Source organism: Haliaeetus albicilla, chromosome Z (genome assembly GCF_947461875.1).
Source record: "Haliaeetus albicilla chromosome Z, bHalAlb1.1, whole genome shotgun sequence".
Lineage (NCBI taxonomy): Eukaryota > Metazoa > Chordata > Aves > Accipitriformes > Accipitridae > Haliaeetus > Haliaeetus albicilla.
The window spans coordinates 68,393,569-68,410,983 of NC_091516.1; the positions used below are offsets into that span (position 1 = coordinate 68,393,569).

At 40.8% G+C, this 17,415-nt stretch overlaps 1 protein-coding gene and 1 long non-coding RNA gene across 2 annotated transcripts; one reads left to right on the forward strand and one right to left on the reverse strand.

Moving 5' to 3' along the window:
- Positions 1 to 267: 267 nt before the first annotated feature.
- LYSMD3 (LysM domain containing 3) lies at positions 268 to 4,981 on the reverse strand. Its single transcript, XM_069776796.1, is given in 4 exon segments — positions 268 to 1,564; positions 1,566 to 2,168; positions 4,366 to 4,656; positions 4,827 to 4,981. Coding segments are annotated over 3 exon segments (933 nt in total). The 5' UTR covers positions 4,642 to 4,656; positions 4,827 to 4,981; the 3' UTR covers positions 268 to 1,510.
- On the forward strand, positions 4,945 to 15,246 carry LOC138683849 (uncharacterized). The gene is made up of 5 exons (XR_011323298.1): positions 4,945 to 5,366; positions 9,197 to 9,312; positions 9,398 to 9,481; positions 13,404 to 13,709; positions 14,980 to 15,246. It is a non-coding gene; the product is annotated as an uncharacterized lncRNA (long non-coding RNA).
- Positions 15,247 to 17,415: the final 2,169 nt, after the last annotated feature.

Sequence of the window (17,415 nt, forward strand, 5' to 3'; positions counted from 1 at the left end):
TTTACTTTCAAAATTTAAGTTGATAAAGCACTTTGGAATACCTCCAATAGTAAGGGAACACTCGCTTCATCAGATTTTTTTATACTGTATATACTCAGTCGAAACATTCAAAGAAAAGCTTATAGTAGTAGTTTAAAGCATAGTGATTATTTTTCCATTTCTCTTTGTAAGTCCTATTCAAGTCAGTTATCTTGGGCTTTGGTAGCATATGGTACTTTGCACAGGGCAATGGAAATCCTACTCCACAAGGCAAATATAACAAAAAAATTACAGGCAGCGTCTCAGTTTTTATTTAAAAATATTCTCAGTACACAAGTACCTCCTTCCTTCTGTAGGAAGGCTCCAGGATTATTTTTTTTAATCTTGTAGCATTTTCAGGTTGGGAAGAAAACGGGAAAAACAAGGTTGTTCATGAAACCCCAAGTGAAACATATGAGAACAGAGTGCTTGATGAATACACTACTATGTGAAGAACAAGCCTGAAGCTGCAACTGGTCTATTCTGCTGCAATTTAAGTTTCTTGCTAGCAGCCATTAAATCTCATTCAAAGTTTTCTCAGAGCTTTCAGGAAAAAGTTAGTGTTTGAGGTTCCTGGGCACACAACCTTTAGCATACTCAGTACCCACATGACTGCTGTCTGAAGAATCAGTTGGTCCTGAACTGAGATTAACTGGAAAGGAAGAAAAAATAATCCATTGGCATAAAATAAGGACTACTGAAGCAGTCACAGCAAGGTGCCACACATTTGCACTTCTTTCGTCTTATCCACAGCTGACCAGATGAGAAGTGCAGGCCAGTCCAGTCCAGTTTTCAGTAGGATACCACAGAAGGATGTAAAGTTTCAGCAAGACTCTCTGAACTGTGTTGAGGCAGCGTCACACACATAAAAAACAAATTATCCTACTGCCTACACTGAAAAGTACTAAGGAGTGGGTTGACCACAGGCACAAAATCTGAAGATTTCAGCTTAAGTATCAGCTACTGCATCTATAGAAGTCACTTTTTTTAAAAAGAACTTCAAAGTGGCAATTAATTATGGAATGATTGGATTTAAAAAAAAAATATATATATCTTACTCTACAAGATTATGAGAACCCAGTTTTAACTGACAACTGTAAACCTGATAGTAAAATGTCAAGTGTACTATGCATTCTATAAATACTTTAAGATGTTCAAAAGTTAGATATCCCCAAATGCCCATTTTAGGGCTGTAAAACATACAGTGAGACTCCTCGTGTGTTATTTCAAACTACATTTTTTCACCTCATCATTAATTAAAAAACATACGCCTATCAAAATAGAAAAAAGTGCAAAGCTTCACAGACAACTTTATACCTTAATTTATATCCCAATCTTGCATTAAGATTGCCTGTCTCAGGCATAGTCAAAGATTACATGACCCACAGAAATATCCTTGTACTGGAACACTGCCCATAAAGGCAAGTCACACATCAGGACGCATTTTCTCTGCGTTCCAGATGTGTTCTGCATTCTGTGGTTTCCCCTTTATCTAATGGTATGGTATGTGTCCATGAATAACAGTTGCCTGGGGTCTTCCACTGTTAAGGCTGAAGGTCTCCTTGATTATCAACATTCATAATATTTGCCGGATTTATTCCATTTTCTATGTGTTTCTGATGTGATGCTGCTGTGACAAACAAATGGGAAGATTCCATTGTAGAATGGTGACTGACATCTGCTTTCACTAGAACTTCATAATACAGGAGATAGAAAACTGGAGTTACTATGCCAATAATCAACATAATCACTACAGCTGTCCACCATCCTATACCCCAATCTGCTCCATAGTAAGGATCCTTGCATTTTTTAGTTTTACCATCAGTGTCAAAACAGATCTGTTGGGCTGCTAAGGCAGAAACAACTTCATTAAGATTCTCTCTCTTTGTATCATTACACTTCACTATTTCTTCTATATCTCGATCTACTTCTTTTAAGAAGTTGCCAGCAGTCTCATTAGCAGAGAATTTATCAGGTGACATTTCCTGCATTTCTGGGGAACAGTGAGCAGGCCGAAGGACTGGTCTTCCTTTTGGAGAGACATGTGTTTCGGTCAACAGGCTGAACTTTTTCACTGGAATTTTGATAGACCTCAGGGCAAAAAAATCTTGATCGTTGATAAGATTGTTAACTCTCTTGATGTCTGCAACCTAAAAATAAAAACAACAGTTTAAATATCAAAGCCCCATTGAATCGAAACACTTTATGAGTACTAACTACATCCTTGAGAAACACAATTCTTCCCTAATGAAACAATGGCAAGGCCTTTGTTTTGCCCTTTCTTTTTTTTTTTTTTCCAACCAGACACCCATTCAAACAGTATGAAGTGAGAAGAGGTCAAAGACCAAATCTGAACAATGTTAAAGTAAGAAGGTAATTATGAGGTAACAAACCTCCTCACTTCAGATAAGAAGACTGAAAGTCACTGCACACATATATTCACTTCATGTATATTCATCTATCAGTGGCAACCATCCCTCTGAAATCAATGGGACTTTACCTCAGTGTTTTCAAACAAAGTCAATTACTGTGGGCTCCTAATTAAATTCAAAACTTCTGAGTAAGGAATATTAAAAATTACAAGCCTCCAGTTCCTCTAGCCACAGCTGAGATTTGGAAACTCTTTCTGCTTCTGGGGGCTAAGGCAAAAACCAACTGTAGCTTAAAATGGTCATCTTTCCCTCATCAAGCCAGCTCTCCCCTTTCCCTATTCTTGCTCAAAATGAATCTTATTTTGCTTTCAGTAAGTTCAGATTTTAAGTCGAATGTGAAATGGTCTGCAAGGATTTAAGTGCCCATGGAGAATTACTGGCTTCATTCTCAGACAGTAACTCCCTCAACATGGAAGGCACAGCCACAAACCTCACCATAATGAAGTACTTAAAAATCAGTACTTTTTTTGCAACACCTGGTAAGCACACAGAATTGTGCCCCTTCTAACATGCACAGTACCCGAGTTCGGCTCCTTCCTGTCCTCACTGGGAGGACATCTACCTCAGAAGAAGTTACAGACAGAAAACAAGGTAGTCAAGAGACCCTTGTTGCTGTGACTGCTCCACTTACAACACAGATGTGGCCAGAAAAAGTAGGTTAGGGCGATCAGTGCCTACTGCCTGCGCTAACCTTGTAACATCGGAAAGTGTTTCCCTTTCTGTGACAGTGGTTACTTGTTACGTGTACCACCCCAAATAAATCAGATAAGCATGAAAGACTGCCAAATGCAGCATTCACCCCACTGATTACCGATTCCACCACAACCCAAGTTATGCATTCTGCCTAAAGCCCTGGACCCCTCTTCCACATTCTCCATGAATTTCCAAGAAAGAGTGCAACTCAGTCACCTTTTATTTCTTATCTGAGGCCTGATCTAGTAAGCCTGCTCAAAATACCTAATTGTGGTGGGTTCTGAAGCCAAGAATCGGTTCGTGAGGCTAAGGCCTGTCGTTATTATGAAACGGTTACGTCAAGACTTTGGTACCTAAGCTCACGACAGGAGGCCCCTGATTTTGTTTCCGCATGAAGAATTAGATGACAACAAGACTTCTGTAAATATGGATTTTGAATTTGACTAGATTTGACCTCTTGAAAACTGCACAGTTAGCAGTCAGTCCACCAACACACACAGCTGATGCCCTGTTAAAACTGGATACGTGCAAAGGCTAACGCCAACCAAGACAGAAGCCTCTGCCTTAATTAGTCGTGGCCAGCCAAAGGTACCGGGTAGGAAGAACGTTCGCCAGACTAATTTAAGAACTTTTAGCGAGAAGTGCTCGAGGTCTGAGCACCAGAAGGGAACTCTTGGGTCCTGTGGGCAGAGAGCTCCCAGCGGTCCCACTCGCTCGGATAAACGTTTAGGCAAGTTAGCAGAATTTAAAACTACAACGAGGGGCTCTTTTTTTGCCTTCCCTTAACGGAATCTGGGCTCCAGGCAAACCCTGCAGGCGATTCCGCGATACCCTCCCGATCACCGAACGCCGACAGCGGAGTCGGCGCTGGCCGAAGTGCCCACGCGTGGCGGGGCAGGAGCGTAACTTGTGCCGCAAGAGCCCGTGCCACCAGCCTAATCGCACGTTTGCTTCTTACGCTCGCATTAAAACGAAAAAAAAAAAAAAAAAAAAAAGCCTGCGGGACTGCAACTCCAGCAGGCTCCGCGCCGTCACCCTGACCCTCTTGCCGGCACTGTTCCTCCTTTCCCAGCAGCACGGACGCGTTACCCACACGGGCGCCCAACCCACGCGTGAAGCCGGCCCACCCCGCGACCGCAGCGGCCCGCAGGCAGAGCCCCGGCCCTCCCTCACCCCTTGCCCTCCGGCAGAAGAAGAAGCGGTAGGCGCCCGGGGGACTTACCGAGCAGCAATACTGAAGCGCGATGGCGTTCAGCGTGTCCCCTTCCCCGATGTCCTTCGTGAGCAGGACGATATCATCCAGCCGGTCCCTCGACGCGCTCCTCCGCACCTTCTCCCTGCCCCTCGGCCGCAGCTCCGACACCTCGCCGCCCTCCTCCTCCTCCGGCCCCTCGCTCTCCGCCCCCGCCGCGCTCGCGAAAGGGGACAGGTGACCGCCGACCGCCGGCTGGGCTACGGACGGCGGCTGCGGGCCGCGGCCGGCGCCTCTGCCGGCCATTCTGCGCGGCTCCCTCTGCGGAACGGACCGCAAGCCGTAGCCCTCTCCGCCCGGGGATCCTCCCCACCCCCCCCGCACCGCCCACGCTCCGCTCCCTTCTCGGCGAGGCCTCGCCGCCGAGGGGAGCGGAGCGCCCGCCCCGGCCCACGCCGCCCCGCTCCTCCCCGGGTACGGCGGGCCCCTACCTGCCGCCGCGCCTCATGGCGACCGCAATGGCGGCGGCCCCGCCACGTCCGCAGGGCGGCCCCGCCCCCAGCGCCGGCCGCGGGCCCGCCCTTAAAGGGCCCGCGCGCCGCCTGTTCCCGCCGCCGCTGAGGGGAGGCGGGCGGGAAACCGCCGTTAGCGGGGCCGCCGGGGCTCCGGCCTCGCCTCGCTGAGGGGCCTCGCCGCGGACCCGCCTCGGGTGCTGCGCGGCGTCTTCCCCGACGTGGGGGGGAGGCCTGTGACCCGCATCGCTTTCCCCGCCGCTCCCCGCCCCCCTTCCCCTCGGCTGAGGGAGATCTGCCGCCGAGCCGCTCGGAGCTGGAGGCCCGGCGTTGCCGGGCGGTGAAGCGTCTCTCCCCGTCCCTCAGCAGCCCGTGTCCGATCGCGACGGGGCGAGGGAGCGTAAAACGCAGGGGAAGGAGCGCGGGGCTGTGAGGGAATTCCCCCCACACGCACCCCGCGGCGGTGGCCGGCCTCGTCCCCGTGTGGCTGAGGAGAGTCCCGAGGCGTGTGGAGAGCAGGTGGGCATGGGGAGTCCCGCCCGTGAGGTTTTCTTCTTGGGACGTCTGTCCTTCTGACTGCTCCTGCGTCCGGAGGGGTGCCCAGGTGCGGAGCTGTCGCGTATTTGGGCCAGTAAGATAATTCTCCAGCTTTCCCTCCCAAATAATTTTCACTAGGAAGGAGCTGACAGCAGCTGTTGCAGTTGCTGAGGCAACAGCCAGAATAGGAAGGCTGCCTAGTCTAACTAGTAAATTTAATCTAGCGTGGGTCTCTTCTGGCACCGCCTTGGAAGGAAGTTTTTGATTACAGCAGGAGCAAGTACAGTATTTCGTACAAAAGCTGACAGCTCTAAAGTTCGGCTGAATATGTTGTGACAAATGATTCCATTGTTGCTGGAGACAAACGTGGTTGCGAGTCTGGTTCCTCGACAGATGAAATCTAATCTTAAAAAAAAAAACAAAAACAATTTTTAATCAGGGGGTTTTTTTGCCTTTTGTTTTTGAGCTTTATTACATGACGTTTTCAGACTTTCCTGAACAACCAAAGAGGTTAGAAATGTGTTTGGTATTAACAAAGGCAGAATTCTCTTATGAATTTAGTTTTGAAAACTAAATGACTTGAGTCTGAAGGCATAAACGTAAGAGCTAACAACTGTGTAGCTCTATTGAGGGTCACACTTCACACCCACAGAAGCTGAAGAAGATTGAAGGTATGTTTCCAGGCATTGTAAAATAAGCTATTAAGGTGCAGTGTGTTCTTGTGTCTCAGCTTATTTTAAAGACTGAATATATATATATTTCAGGATCTACCTTCAAATAGTGCTCTGTTGTGGATGAAGGATGGATCAGGTAAAATTAAAGTACTCCTAAGGCTGTCTACATAGTCCCCATCCAAATAACATCAACAAGAAAAGCAGTACATTTCAGCACAGATGTTCTGGCAAGAGCAAATAAGTTTTATGTTGGAAGTAAGAGGTTTGCATGAAAGAATATAAACATTTTCAGGTGGCAGAAATCAGCAGTAAGCATAAAATGGCCAGATTAGGCAGGTCTGATTGCTGCCCTTTCCGGAGAAGCATGGAACAGTACTATCGTGTAAACAGGATTTCCTTCCAGCAGGAAGTTGGGCACTGTTGGTAGGAGCTAATTTTCAGGCTTTCTTATTCTGCATTTGTTAAAATATTGCTGTAGATGCTAAGTGTAATTAGAATTCCCTCAAACCAAAGTTTCTTACAAGTCAGGAGACTACTTCTGAACCATTTAGGAGCCTAACTAGGGATCTTTTCTTTTCTTCGGAGTATTTCATAGCATATTCCCAATCAAAGCCTGCTCAGAAATAAGCCTTCTATTTTTATCATGGGTCAGATGCACAGCTTGTGCTAATTAACATAGCTGCACTGAAGGCCTTAGATACAATAAAGACAAGCTTGGATTGTCAGATTACATGACGAATGGTGAACGTACTTGTAGGGGTCCCAGAATGATTTTACGTGTTTCTGGGGATGACACAATGCATGTAGATCAAAGCTTCCACCAACTGTATTTCCAGCAAGAGCCGTACTGAAGGTAACAAAATTGAATTAATTTCCCATAAACCCTAAGTTTTCTCATGGGATCTCAAGTTGACGAAAAGTAATTATAACTTAGTGAATGAGAATTCCATCTATTAAGAGGTGTCATGCCACATCTGGCAAAGAATATCTGCAGCACCAACCACTTTTTGTTTTGTTTTTTAAAGGAAGCTTTCAGTAATAGAAGTGAAGCAACTGTAGTTGTCTGTAGCTGGGAAACTGATGACTCAGACCCTATTCATGCTGTTGAAAGACTGTTTTATGAGACCCGTCAGAGCTGTGGGTGGACCTGGAGAGGAGTTTGAAGGCAGACTTCATATGCAGCGATGTCTGCAGCAGTGTCTGGTGATTGTCCCATCATACACCACTAATGGCATATCCTTTTGGATGTTTTCTTTAATCTTGGGGTGGTGAGGCTGCAGAAAAGGTCAGGGCGGGGAATTTCACTATTTCTTTTATCTAAAGAGGTGTACCATCAGGTCAGAAAAGAACTGCTGAAGCAGCACTCTGCCTTAGAGGGGGAAAGAAAGTATTGGAGTTTGCTTTGACCCTGCTACACCCCTGTGTGTAACCATTTGTAACTAGTGACATTTTCCCATCAATAACAAAAGGGTATATTCCAAACTTGATGAACAAGACTGTAGCTGCATAGCTCCCATGAATGCTAATAGGAATACAGGCTTTCTCCATCCCCATGTAAGTTACTTTGCATATCCTAATAGTGCATTCTCAATGAGCAACAGGGTCAGTGTTAATCACTCCATGGCATTCCAAGAGCAACTGCAGAGATCTCTACCACATTCCCCTTGGTCATGTTATATCTAGTGTGGCTTGATCAGAGCTAGGAAGTTAAGTATACACACAGGAATATTAAAAAGATCTTAAGGAATTAATAGAAAGGAACTGTAAAGGAGATGTTGGAGGACTGATATACTTGTTAGTAATTTTTAATTAAAAAAAATATTCTTTCTATGTGGAAGTTACATACATGTCATGTGCCACCACTGTTTTTGTAAGTCTTTAAGTCATTCTATGATTCGGGATCACAGGGCTAGATTTACATTTAGATAGCTAGTGCCAAGTATCTAAATGTATGTTTTAGTTGCTTGAATGATGTGATAAGCTATGACTTATTAAAAGATTCACACAGAAATAGATATACAGCCTTTGTCTGTCTCTGCTTCCCTGCTTGGTACTTGGGAATGGCACTAAAATTGTAGGAAATGGTAATGTCAAGTTAGATCTGCAGCTCCAGTGGAGTCCAAACAAAGTGTGAAGTTACTAAGCAGTGTCTGACTGCAAGATATGTAAGGTGAGTAAGAGGATCTATTTAAGAACTATAGAAGTAGGCAGGAAGCAAATACTGCTAAATCTGCAGACACTTGCAGAGTAGTCTGTTCTCCAGTGGAAATATTTGCATGTGTATGTTTAAGTATTATACTCTGGGCCTTGATCCTCAAAACTAGCAGAAACCCTTTTTATTTAGCAAGGTTCCAACAATTTCACTCTAAAATAGTTTAAAAATTACCACAAAATTTAATTGTTTAATTTAGTACTGTTATGGTTTTAATGAGAATAAATGAAAATTTATCTTTGGATTGAGACTGTTATTTCCCAATTTTGTATTTCATGTATTTGCTGCTTCCCTTTGGTTACTCAACATGAATTGATTACTTTTTAATTAATTTTATTTAAATTTAATAGGTATTCGTAATAGAAGTATGCTGTGTACCTTCCATAACACAGCCAGTAGGGTGCATTGGTTGTTTGATATTTAGTTTTCAAAAATCTGTAAAGAACTGCATATTTGCTTCTGATTTACATTTTTGCTCAGCTCAGGTATCTTCTGAATAAGAAAATCTACCAGTGAAACCATTCAGTTACAGTAGAGACAGTATGCAAAAATGGAGTATAGACTCTTGAAAATTTATTTCAAATTATTCACAGACGGATTTTGCTGTAAGATTCTGAATTCCTATTCATATACCTGTATTCATGAATAAGAGTTTCTGTAGTGTGCTAACTGAAGTTCTTTTTTTTTTTTAGTGATTGTCATAGATTCCTTCCAATTTTAGCTGGATGAACCTGTAGTTAAGTCCAGGAATAGCTGTTACTTTTTGATATGGTTTCCCTGAGTAAATTAAAGAACCCTTACTTGTTTTTTCTCTGAGGAATTTTTGCACTGTAGTCAAGTTTTTCCTTCATTCTTTTTTTTTTTTTTTAACAAATTAAACATTCAAAGCTTGTTAACTTTTACTTTCTGCTTTCTTTATCTCTCAGTTTTTGGGAATTTGATTCGTTTGCATTGTCTGTGGGTTTCAGCATTGTTTTTAAAATGTGGACACCAGAACTTTATGCAGTTTCAAGTATCCACCCCATTAGTGCTATGTACAAAGGTAAATGATTCCCCCACCCCAACTACTTGTCACTAATCTACTGTTGATGTATCTGAAGATCACACTAACTCTGTTTTTTTTCTAGTCACAGCCTCACATTGGACACTTGCGGTGAGCTGCTTCTCTGCTAGAGTTTCTTCAGGTGAAAATGATCCAGATCATTTGTAAGGTATAACCTGTATTTTAGCTTTGAAGGTATTCAGCAGTGTTAACATGACTTGTTTTAATGTAACCAGCTTACCAGGTGAGCCATATCACTGTAATATGGTCATTTCCTTTCTGCTTATATTGACATCACAAACATACAGTTGTGATTTTTGTATTTACAGGGAGAGAATCTTGAGGAGCAGCAGATCTATTTGTAACCCTTGTTAAGCTACATAATAGAAGTATTTTCATTTGTTTATATTTTGTTCATAATCTCTTACTGGAGAATGCTTTTTGAGATCTACCAGCTAGTTTTTAATCTATTTTACAGCATTGCACTGCTTACTAGCATGGCACTGTCTTTACCATATGGTAGTGTGATTAAAAAGTAAGTCCTCCAACCATTCAGTTCTGTTATACCAGCACAATTACTGTCATTGAAATTTATAATCTTACAGAATTAAACCAAGTTGCGCTATTTGTATAAGATCACATATTTATTCCATTCATTTCTTTTACCTCCTTATAAGTGAAATCTCACATCAGCCTTTACATTATTTTGGCTATGTTTGCTGCATTTATAGTCTAAACTTCCTTTTGTATCTTTGGAATTGATTGTTACAGACATTTAAAATATGGTTATTAAACTTGCCAACCCAGTGGTTTTCTCTTATGTCTTTAACCTTCTTTAACCTAATTTATACACTGTAATTTAAAATGTCTGCTCTCTAGTTCCCTTTTCCATAACCTGTACATTGATCTATTTTGTGTTTTGTTTCTGATTGAATTTTTACTATATTATTGCACCAAGATGCACACTTATTCAATTTTTTTTTCTTGATTGTAGAACACTGGCTTTTTGTCACTCTAGTAGACTCTTCTGCTTAATTTTGGAAATAAAAAAGCTTAAGGATTTTGATAGTTTTCCCCCTACAGGAAGGAGCTGAATATTGTATGGTATTTTTTAAGCATTGGTATTTCAGCTGTGGCAGAAGTTTTCTTTGGCCACCTTGGTATGGATAATTCGCCCTTACTGGTGGCACAGCTATGTAGGTATGGTTGCATCTGCGTTGATACAGACCTTTCCTTGGTTACAAGTCCTCCAGCACATGAGTTTTTGCTGCAGATGTATTCTGTATTGGTACATTGCTACCTACAGCTACAACTGAGAAAAGCTTTCACTGGCAAACAGTCCTTTGATGTCATTCCACTGAGTGGGAAAGTGCCCTTACACAGGCCCTGATACACCCGTGCAATCCCATCAACTGTACAGCCTCTTCTTCCACCCTTCTACTGTTCTTCCCACATAAAGAGAGGCATACAGGCAAGTGAGGGGCTTGTCTGGAATATCCTAACATTACTTTCATGCTTTGTTTTAAGCTTCTCACGGCTGGAATAGTGGGGTATGCTGAACAGCTTTTGTAAAAGGGAGAAGGAATAGTAGAAGTGAGTGGGAGCAGGAGCAGGGAGACTATCTCATGGTAAAGGATCTGATTCAGAGTCTTGAAAAGCTTTGATATAGGAGCAGGTATGGCATTCACAGTCTGCTATATTGATAAATATTTGAACTGTGTATTTAAGGTGCCTTAAATTTTCACCTATAATGGCATGCAAGTGTAATTTAAACTGTTGAATTAATACTCGTGCTCCTGATACTAGTAATAGTAATGGTACTGTAACTGTAAACATCTTGCTATACTTTTTCAAATTTGCAGTATAAAGTTGATTTTAAAAAAAAGAAAAAATTATCCTGTACTATAGCTATGTGTAATCTAGAATATTTATCCGTGTAGAGCTTAAGAAAAGGTTATTTTTCATACAAAACATGCTGGTTTCAGTTTTGACTTTATCTTTGTCACTTTTAGATAACTATAGCATATGTTAACAAATGTGAAAGTACTTCTAAAATAAATCACCCCATTCAACTTTTTAAAGCATTTAAAGTATGATCACAAATGTCTAGTTTATGACATAAATGAGAGTGATCGAGCAGACATAGAAACTCTTTGATGAGAGCATTTTCATGAATTTTAAAACAGATTCCCTCCACCCCTGTTTTCTTACAACTTTTGTCTTTCTATTCGATTCAGCTTCTATACGGGACAGCAGAATGTGTCAGAAACCTTTAAGTTCTTTCAATGAGTATCAGGCATGTTAATGCAAATACATTACAAGTAATCCCTCCATAAGGAGAGACAGTAACATAGCCCACACGATGTCAGGAAAGTGTTTACAAGATATTAATATGCCCACTGTGACAAGATGTATTTAATGGGAAGCAACAAGGAATTTGTTTTATTAGTTTTCCTCCACCCTCAAGTAATAAATCTTAAAAGCTTCAATATTGATTCAATGAAATGAATGGCTGAATCATTCTGGAGAGGCTCTGACAAGTGGACAAATGCTTCCATGGTTACATTGTGCTATGCAGTATGGTTACTGAGCTTTGTTGGTTTCCTCCCTCTGCCATTGAAGTAAAATAACAAACCACAGGGAAGCACCACACATGGTGGGCATAAACTGGAAACAACTTTAAAAGATCAAGTTAGCTGATCTTATACAGATTTTAAGCAACATGGGTTTTATTGATTTATTCTGTATACCCTAAACATGCATTTCAGTACTTTCTCCTTCATATATGACTTTCCCACAGAACATTTTATTTCTTGTCTGAAACACCTCTTGCTTTTGATTTGCAATGCCATAACTTAAAAGGCTATGTGAAAGCGTGTTTCATAGTAGTGTTACATGAGTTATGTTTTTCTAGGAATATTTTTATATCAAGTGATGTTACTGCATCAGTGTGGGCTTCTGCAATACCTAGATAATGAACTACAAATCAGGTCTAGAACTGTTATGTGCAGTTGTTTTAGGGTGCTTTGCAGTATAACATAATTAAGTGGTTTGATTTTCCATCTCCTTGCATCCAACGTACTAAAATTTCAGGTGTCACAGGGAAGAGGGAGATAATAAACAAGTAACTTTGTAGATGTCACATTTTAAAAAATAATAAAAAGTAATGACATACAGTTATTTCGTTACCTTAAAAATGTTGCAGATCGAGCATTACATTAAGAGAAGGAAATCCTGAAGGCCTTAGATTTCATTCAGGACAAACTGTAAATGAAACTGAAAAGAGATGTGCTGAGAATAGTTGCATCTTTTTCCCCCTGCAGACGAACTCTGAAGAGAGCACGTGTTATCCTCTGTATTAGCTGTTAGGTTTGTTTTTTTTCCTTCTACGTGCTTGAGAGTCCCCAGGATCACTGTCTCAGCATCAGAATGCTAAGATGTTGCCGTGCCCCTTTGCAGACACAGCTTTACAGCAAGGATGGATGCCAGGATTCCCCACAGCCAGGAAAATAAATTCATAAAAGTGGAGGATAGTTACTTCTGAGACAGAAATTTTGGCTTTACAGCTTTCCATTGGAAGCTTACATTTATTGTGGGTACTTAATTTCACATTTACTCAAGTAATAACTCTTTGATCTCAAGGGGAAAAAGTAAGCAACAAATGAGTAAACACTTTAATGTTTCATGTAAAGAATTTCAGAAGAGTGAAGAGTCAACTCTTAAGTTGAAAAACATAAGTTAGTTGTGTTTCCAAGTAGTTTTTTTCCTCATTCAAAAAGAAGCAAACAAAATACTTGTCTGTGAATTGGGAAAGCAAGTGAAGTTGTATGCAGCAGCTGGAACCCTTTTGCTTTTATCTTTATTAGTCTGAAATACTTTTTGAGGACTTTGAGATTAAGAGCAATCTAGATGCAAGAGATTATGGGGAGTTTTTAATATTTTTATCATGTTTTACCTTCCAAAAAATGCACTTTTGCTAAGCGTTCTTTTTGAATTTACAGTCTAGTGCTTGACATGCCTTGAAGTTGTGTGTTTTGATGGATATTTTATGAGAAAGCTTCTGATTTGTTGCATACTACCTACATTGTCAGTGACATGCCACAAATGAAGAGCTGGACACACTTGATTGGAAGAAACAAGACTGCAATTTATTTAGCAACAATAACTGCACAAGAGGAGCGGGCAGACAACTCTTGCCAAGTTCTCATCTTGCTCTTCCTCCATGTGACCTACAAGCCAGTTAGCATCTACTGTGGGTTGAAAGAAGCCACTGAACATTGTAAGACCAAACCATCTCTCCAGAAATGGCATTCTTTTTGTGTCATTTTTGACACAAAAATGACAGAAATTGTGTCAAAATTGCACACTGGATCTTGATCAACCAAATCTGAGTTGCAGTAAGTTGAAACAAAGAAGTTATTTTCTCATTAATTTGTTCAGTTTTTTACAGTTGAACATATTTAAATTAACATTACCTAAAAGTCATCTCATTTTTTGTGAAAGTGTTGTCAAATGTGTAGCTAAGTTCAGTAATAAAAAGGTTATGATTATACGAACAGCATTTCTGCTGTAATGTGTTAAAATATAGCAGCCTCCCATGAACAGATGCCAGGGGACATTTACTTTTCTCCTCATAATAGGAATACTTAATTTTTTCAGTTAAAAGCTCTTTTTAGGTATTAACATCAGCATGCTTTATCAGTATACAAGTAAGGAGCTGTACCATAAAAAAGTTGACCTTTGCCAAGCTGATCACAGGAAGCATAAACAAATTAATGTTTGTCCTCAAAAAAGAGCACAATCTGCTTGGGAGTTCTCATTTTTCAGTTTCTTGAATCCTGGACATCTCTGAAAAATAGAGGATCAAAACCTGAATTTACCTGCATGCATCTGCACATCAACCAGTACGGCATAAACCACTGGGTCAGAAGCATGATACTCAAATTTTGTCATTCAGTCTTCTCAGATCACTAGTACTGTTTGTATTTCTCTACTTTGTGCTCTTTCTTGCATGTGTTTGTTTATTTGTCCAGAAGCTATGCAGTAAAATTAATATTTTAATAGTAAAGCATTCCCAGTCCATCAAGAAGGGTGTGAAGCAGTTCAGGAAGGAGAGCAGTGCTAGCACACTGTGGCTAGCACAACTGAAGAGGCATCAGGTAATACCTGACGGTGGTTGTGTCTTTCTTTGGCGTGGGGTAGCTGGATAGGAGTCTCCAGAGAGTGCAGCTAGATGGCAACAGGAAAGTGATCAGAAGAACACACCACACAAACTTGATCATATGCTGCTATTGGGATAGTGGTCAGAAGCCTGGTAATACAGACTAGTCAGGCTCTGAGGTAAACACACATCTTTGGTATGAGTCTTGGTCAGTTCTGCTGTCTTTCAAAGCATGGCTTTCAGCACAGTTCCCTGAAGACTATGCTACTGAAGTCATGTTCTGTAGTTCTGGCTGCTGTTTCTTTCAACGCTGCCAGTTGGATCTGCTCCTCAGTGTGAATCACATTGAGAAGAAGTAATAAGAACGAACACGGGGAATGCATCCTAGACATCAGCCAAGCAAACAACTATCTATTTGGAATCAAATATCAAACTACAGCCGCATAGGAAAGAATGTAAGTGCTTGTGGTGGTCTATAATGTTCTTAAAAATGGTCTGTCTTGCAGAAATACTCACCACCGTGCACCATTGTTCAGAGAAAATCCACTTTAAAAAAAAAAAAACCAAAAAACCAATCACCAAACTGAAGTGAATTTCTTGCAAGAAAATCTTCTGTGTCCTGTTGATTATTCTGTGAAGAGAGGAGGAAGATCAGCTTCAGTATTCTGCCTATACACTAGAACTAATCAGAACAGTGTTGGATGGATGTTATGTATTTTTGAAGTAATGTGTCATACTGGAAGTGATTCATTAATAAACAGGAAGGCAGTAAAGTTAACTTGTATCTGGTGTATTTTAATTAAGGCTTGATCTATGAAAGAGCTACGCACATGCTTAATGTTCCTCATTCTGAGTAGTTCAATCTGCTTCAGCTGAAGTACAAGAAAAGGTGATAGATAGGGCAATGTGGAAATCTGTGCAGGACTGAAATTTCAAGATTCTCAGAATCTCCTTGTTTGCTGCTTGCGTTCAAATAAGTGCTTAGTCCAGAATTTTGAAGCTTGGATGCCACAGGTGAAAACAAACCTCAATTTTGGTGGCATTTATGGATATTCAGAAAAATTTATTATCAGCATTTAATTTTTATTTCTAATATTGGTAGATTGAGATTGCAGTACCTGTGATTGACAACCAAATGGCCTTCATACAACACAAAAATCTTTCTTAATAGAAACAAAAATGTAAACAAGAAGGGCTCCCTTCTGACGCCCTTTGTTTGGATTTTTTTCTTCTTGCTCCTTTAAGTCCTGCTTTCCTTCTCAGGGATTTGTTTCTTCTTCTAACTCCCTCTTCTCTGGCCTTTCCTTTCAGATGATGCCAATAAAGGGAAAAGGCAAGTTTTCAAAACAAACAAACAAACTGGGGGCCATTGATTCTATTGCGGCTGCTTTCAATATTGGTTTATTCGCAGCAGAGCCATTTTTAACTTGCAGAGCTTTAATGAATTCAAAACAAAGGAAATCCAAACAAACGAAGAATTGAGGGGTGTACTTAGTACACCTTATTTACTGCTTTTATTGAAAAGAGAAGTTAAGGCTGACCTGGAGGCATAGTCCTGTGCAATGCCAGATCTATTGTAGGTTCAATACCAGGCCTGATTGTTTACCCCTGACATTTGTAAGGGCTGAGAGTTCTGTGTGGGCAGCATGCTGAGTTGTTAAAAGTGCGCATGGAGTGTCCCATGTCAATCACCAACAACCTACCAGCTGGTTGAGGACCACCATTGACAAAATCCCATGGGAGCTCTGTCTCATCCTTGTGTGTAACAAAGGGAAGCACAGGTCTCTGGAGTGGTATGATGAAAAACAGCAATCGGGAAATCCTCGGGTATCGAGAGAAAACACGGAGTACTGTGTGTTGAGTGGGAAAGAGTAGCAAAAGCTACAGTCATTTTGGGTCTAAATGCAGTTTTGTTGAAAGACCCCATGAAATTAGCCATGTGTATTAGTGAGCCCAAGTCTGAGTTCTCACTCTTCCTTTGTTTTCTAGCTCAGTAATTACCAATGTTTAATGTGCTCAGGTCTGCTGTAATTGAGAACTGGTGACTACTAAGGCAGCCCCTCTGATACTGAGCAACTTGATAGCTGTTGGTGGGAGCCAAACTTCCCACAGAAACTGGATGACAGAAGGACAACATGAAGTAATTTATATAAGCTGAAAAAAAAAATTACAGAATAAAACATAAAAATAATCTTACACCTCAAGTATCCTTTCCACCTGTTGATCCAGAGAGGAAAAACAATATGGGATCTAGATTGTGAGGCTAAGATAGGAAAATAATAATGGTATGGTATTGAAAAACATGCTGCTTATCTTTCATGCTCATACATTAATTTCTGCCTAGTGCAAAATTTGGCAGCTAATAGTATGGACCTTTGAAGGAGTGCTTCTTGCTCTCTTTTCAGTACAGAAAAAGTGGAGCTGGTGCATGGGATATGCATAATAAAGTATTGATCAAAAATATATTAATAAATAAACACAGGTGGACTAGTGCAAGAAGTGATCAGACATGTAACAAGGATTATCATACACATCTACCTGAATTCCTTTTAAGTGCACAGCATAGCTTTTTAGAAGAAAAAAGTACACTTGTGGTTTTTTAAAAAAAGAGGTATTTTAATATAATGTTTGGTGAGTCATTCCAGTGGATTGTTTCCTTCACTCTTAAGACCTGGAGTTTATTCTGATTATTAGTGTCTACTTTGGCATCTGCATATTAGATCATCTATACCTTTATCTGTTACACTGCAGATTTTTATTTATCAACATTCCTTTCTCTGTAGCTGTATACAGAGTAAATCCAAAGATTCATCTTGCCTAACATTAACCTAATGTCATTATCCAAAAGTTAGGTGGTAGGCTAAGATAGTCATTTGGACTCCCTGTTTAGTCATAGAGAAATAAGCACCTCTTAGAGGTAGTTATCCAATCCTACTATGTGA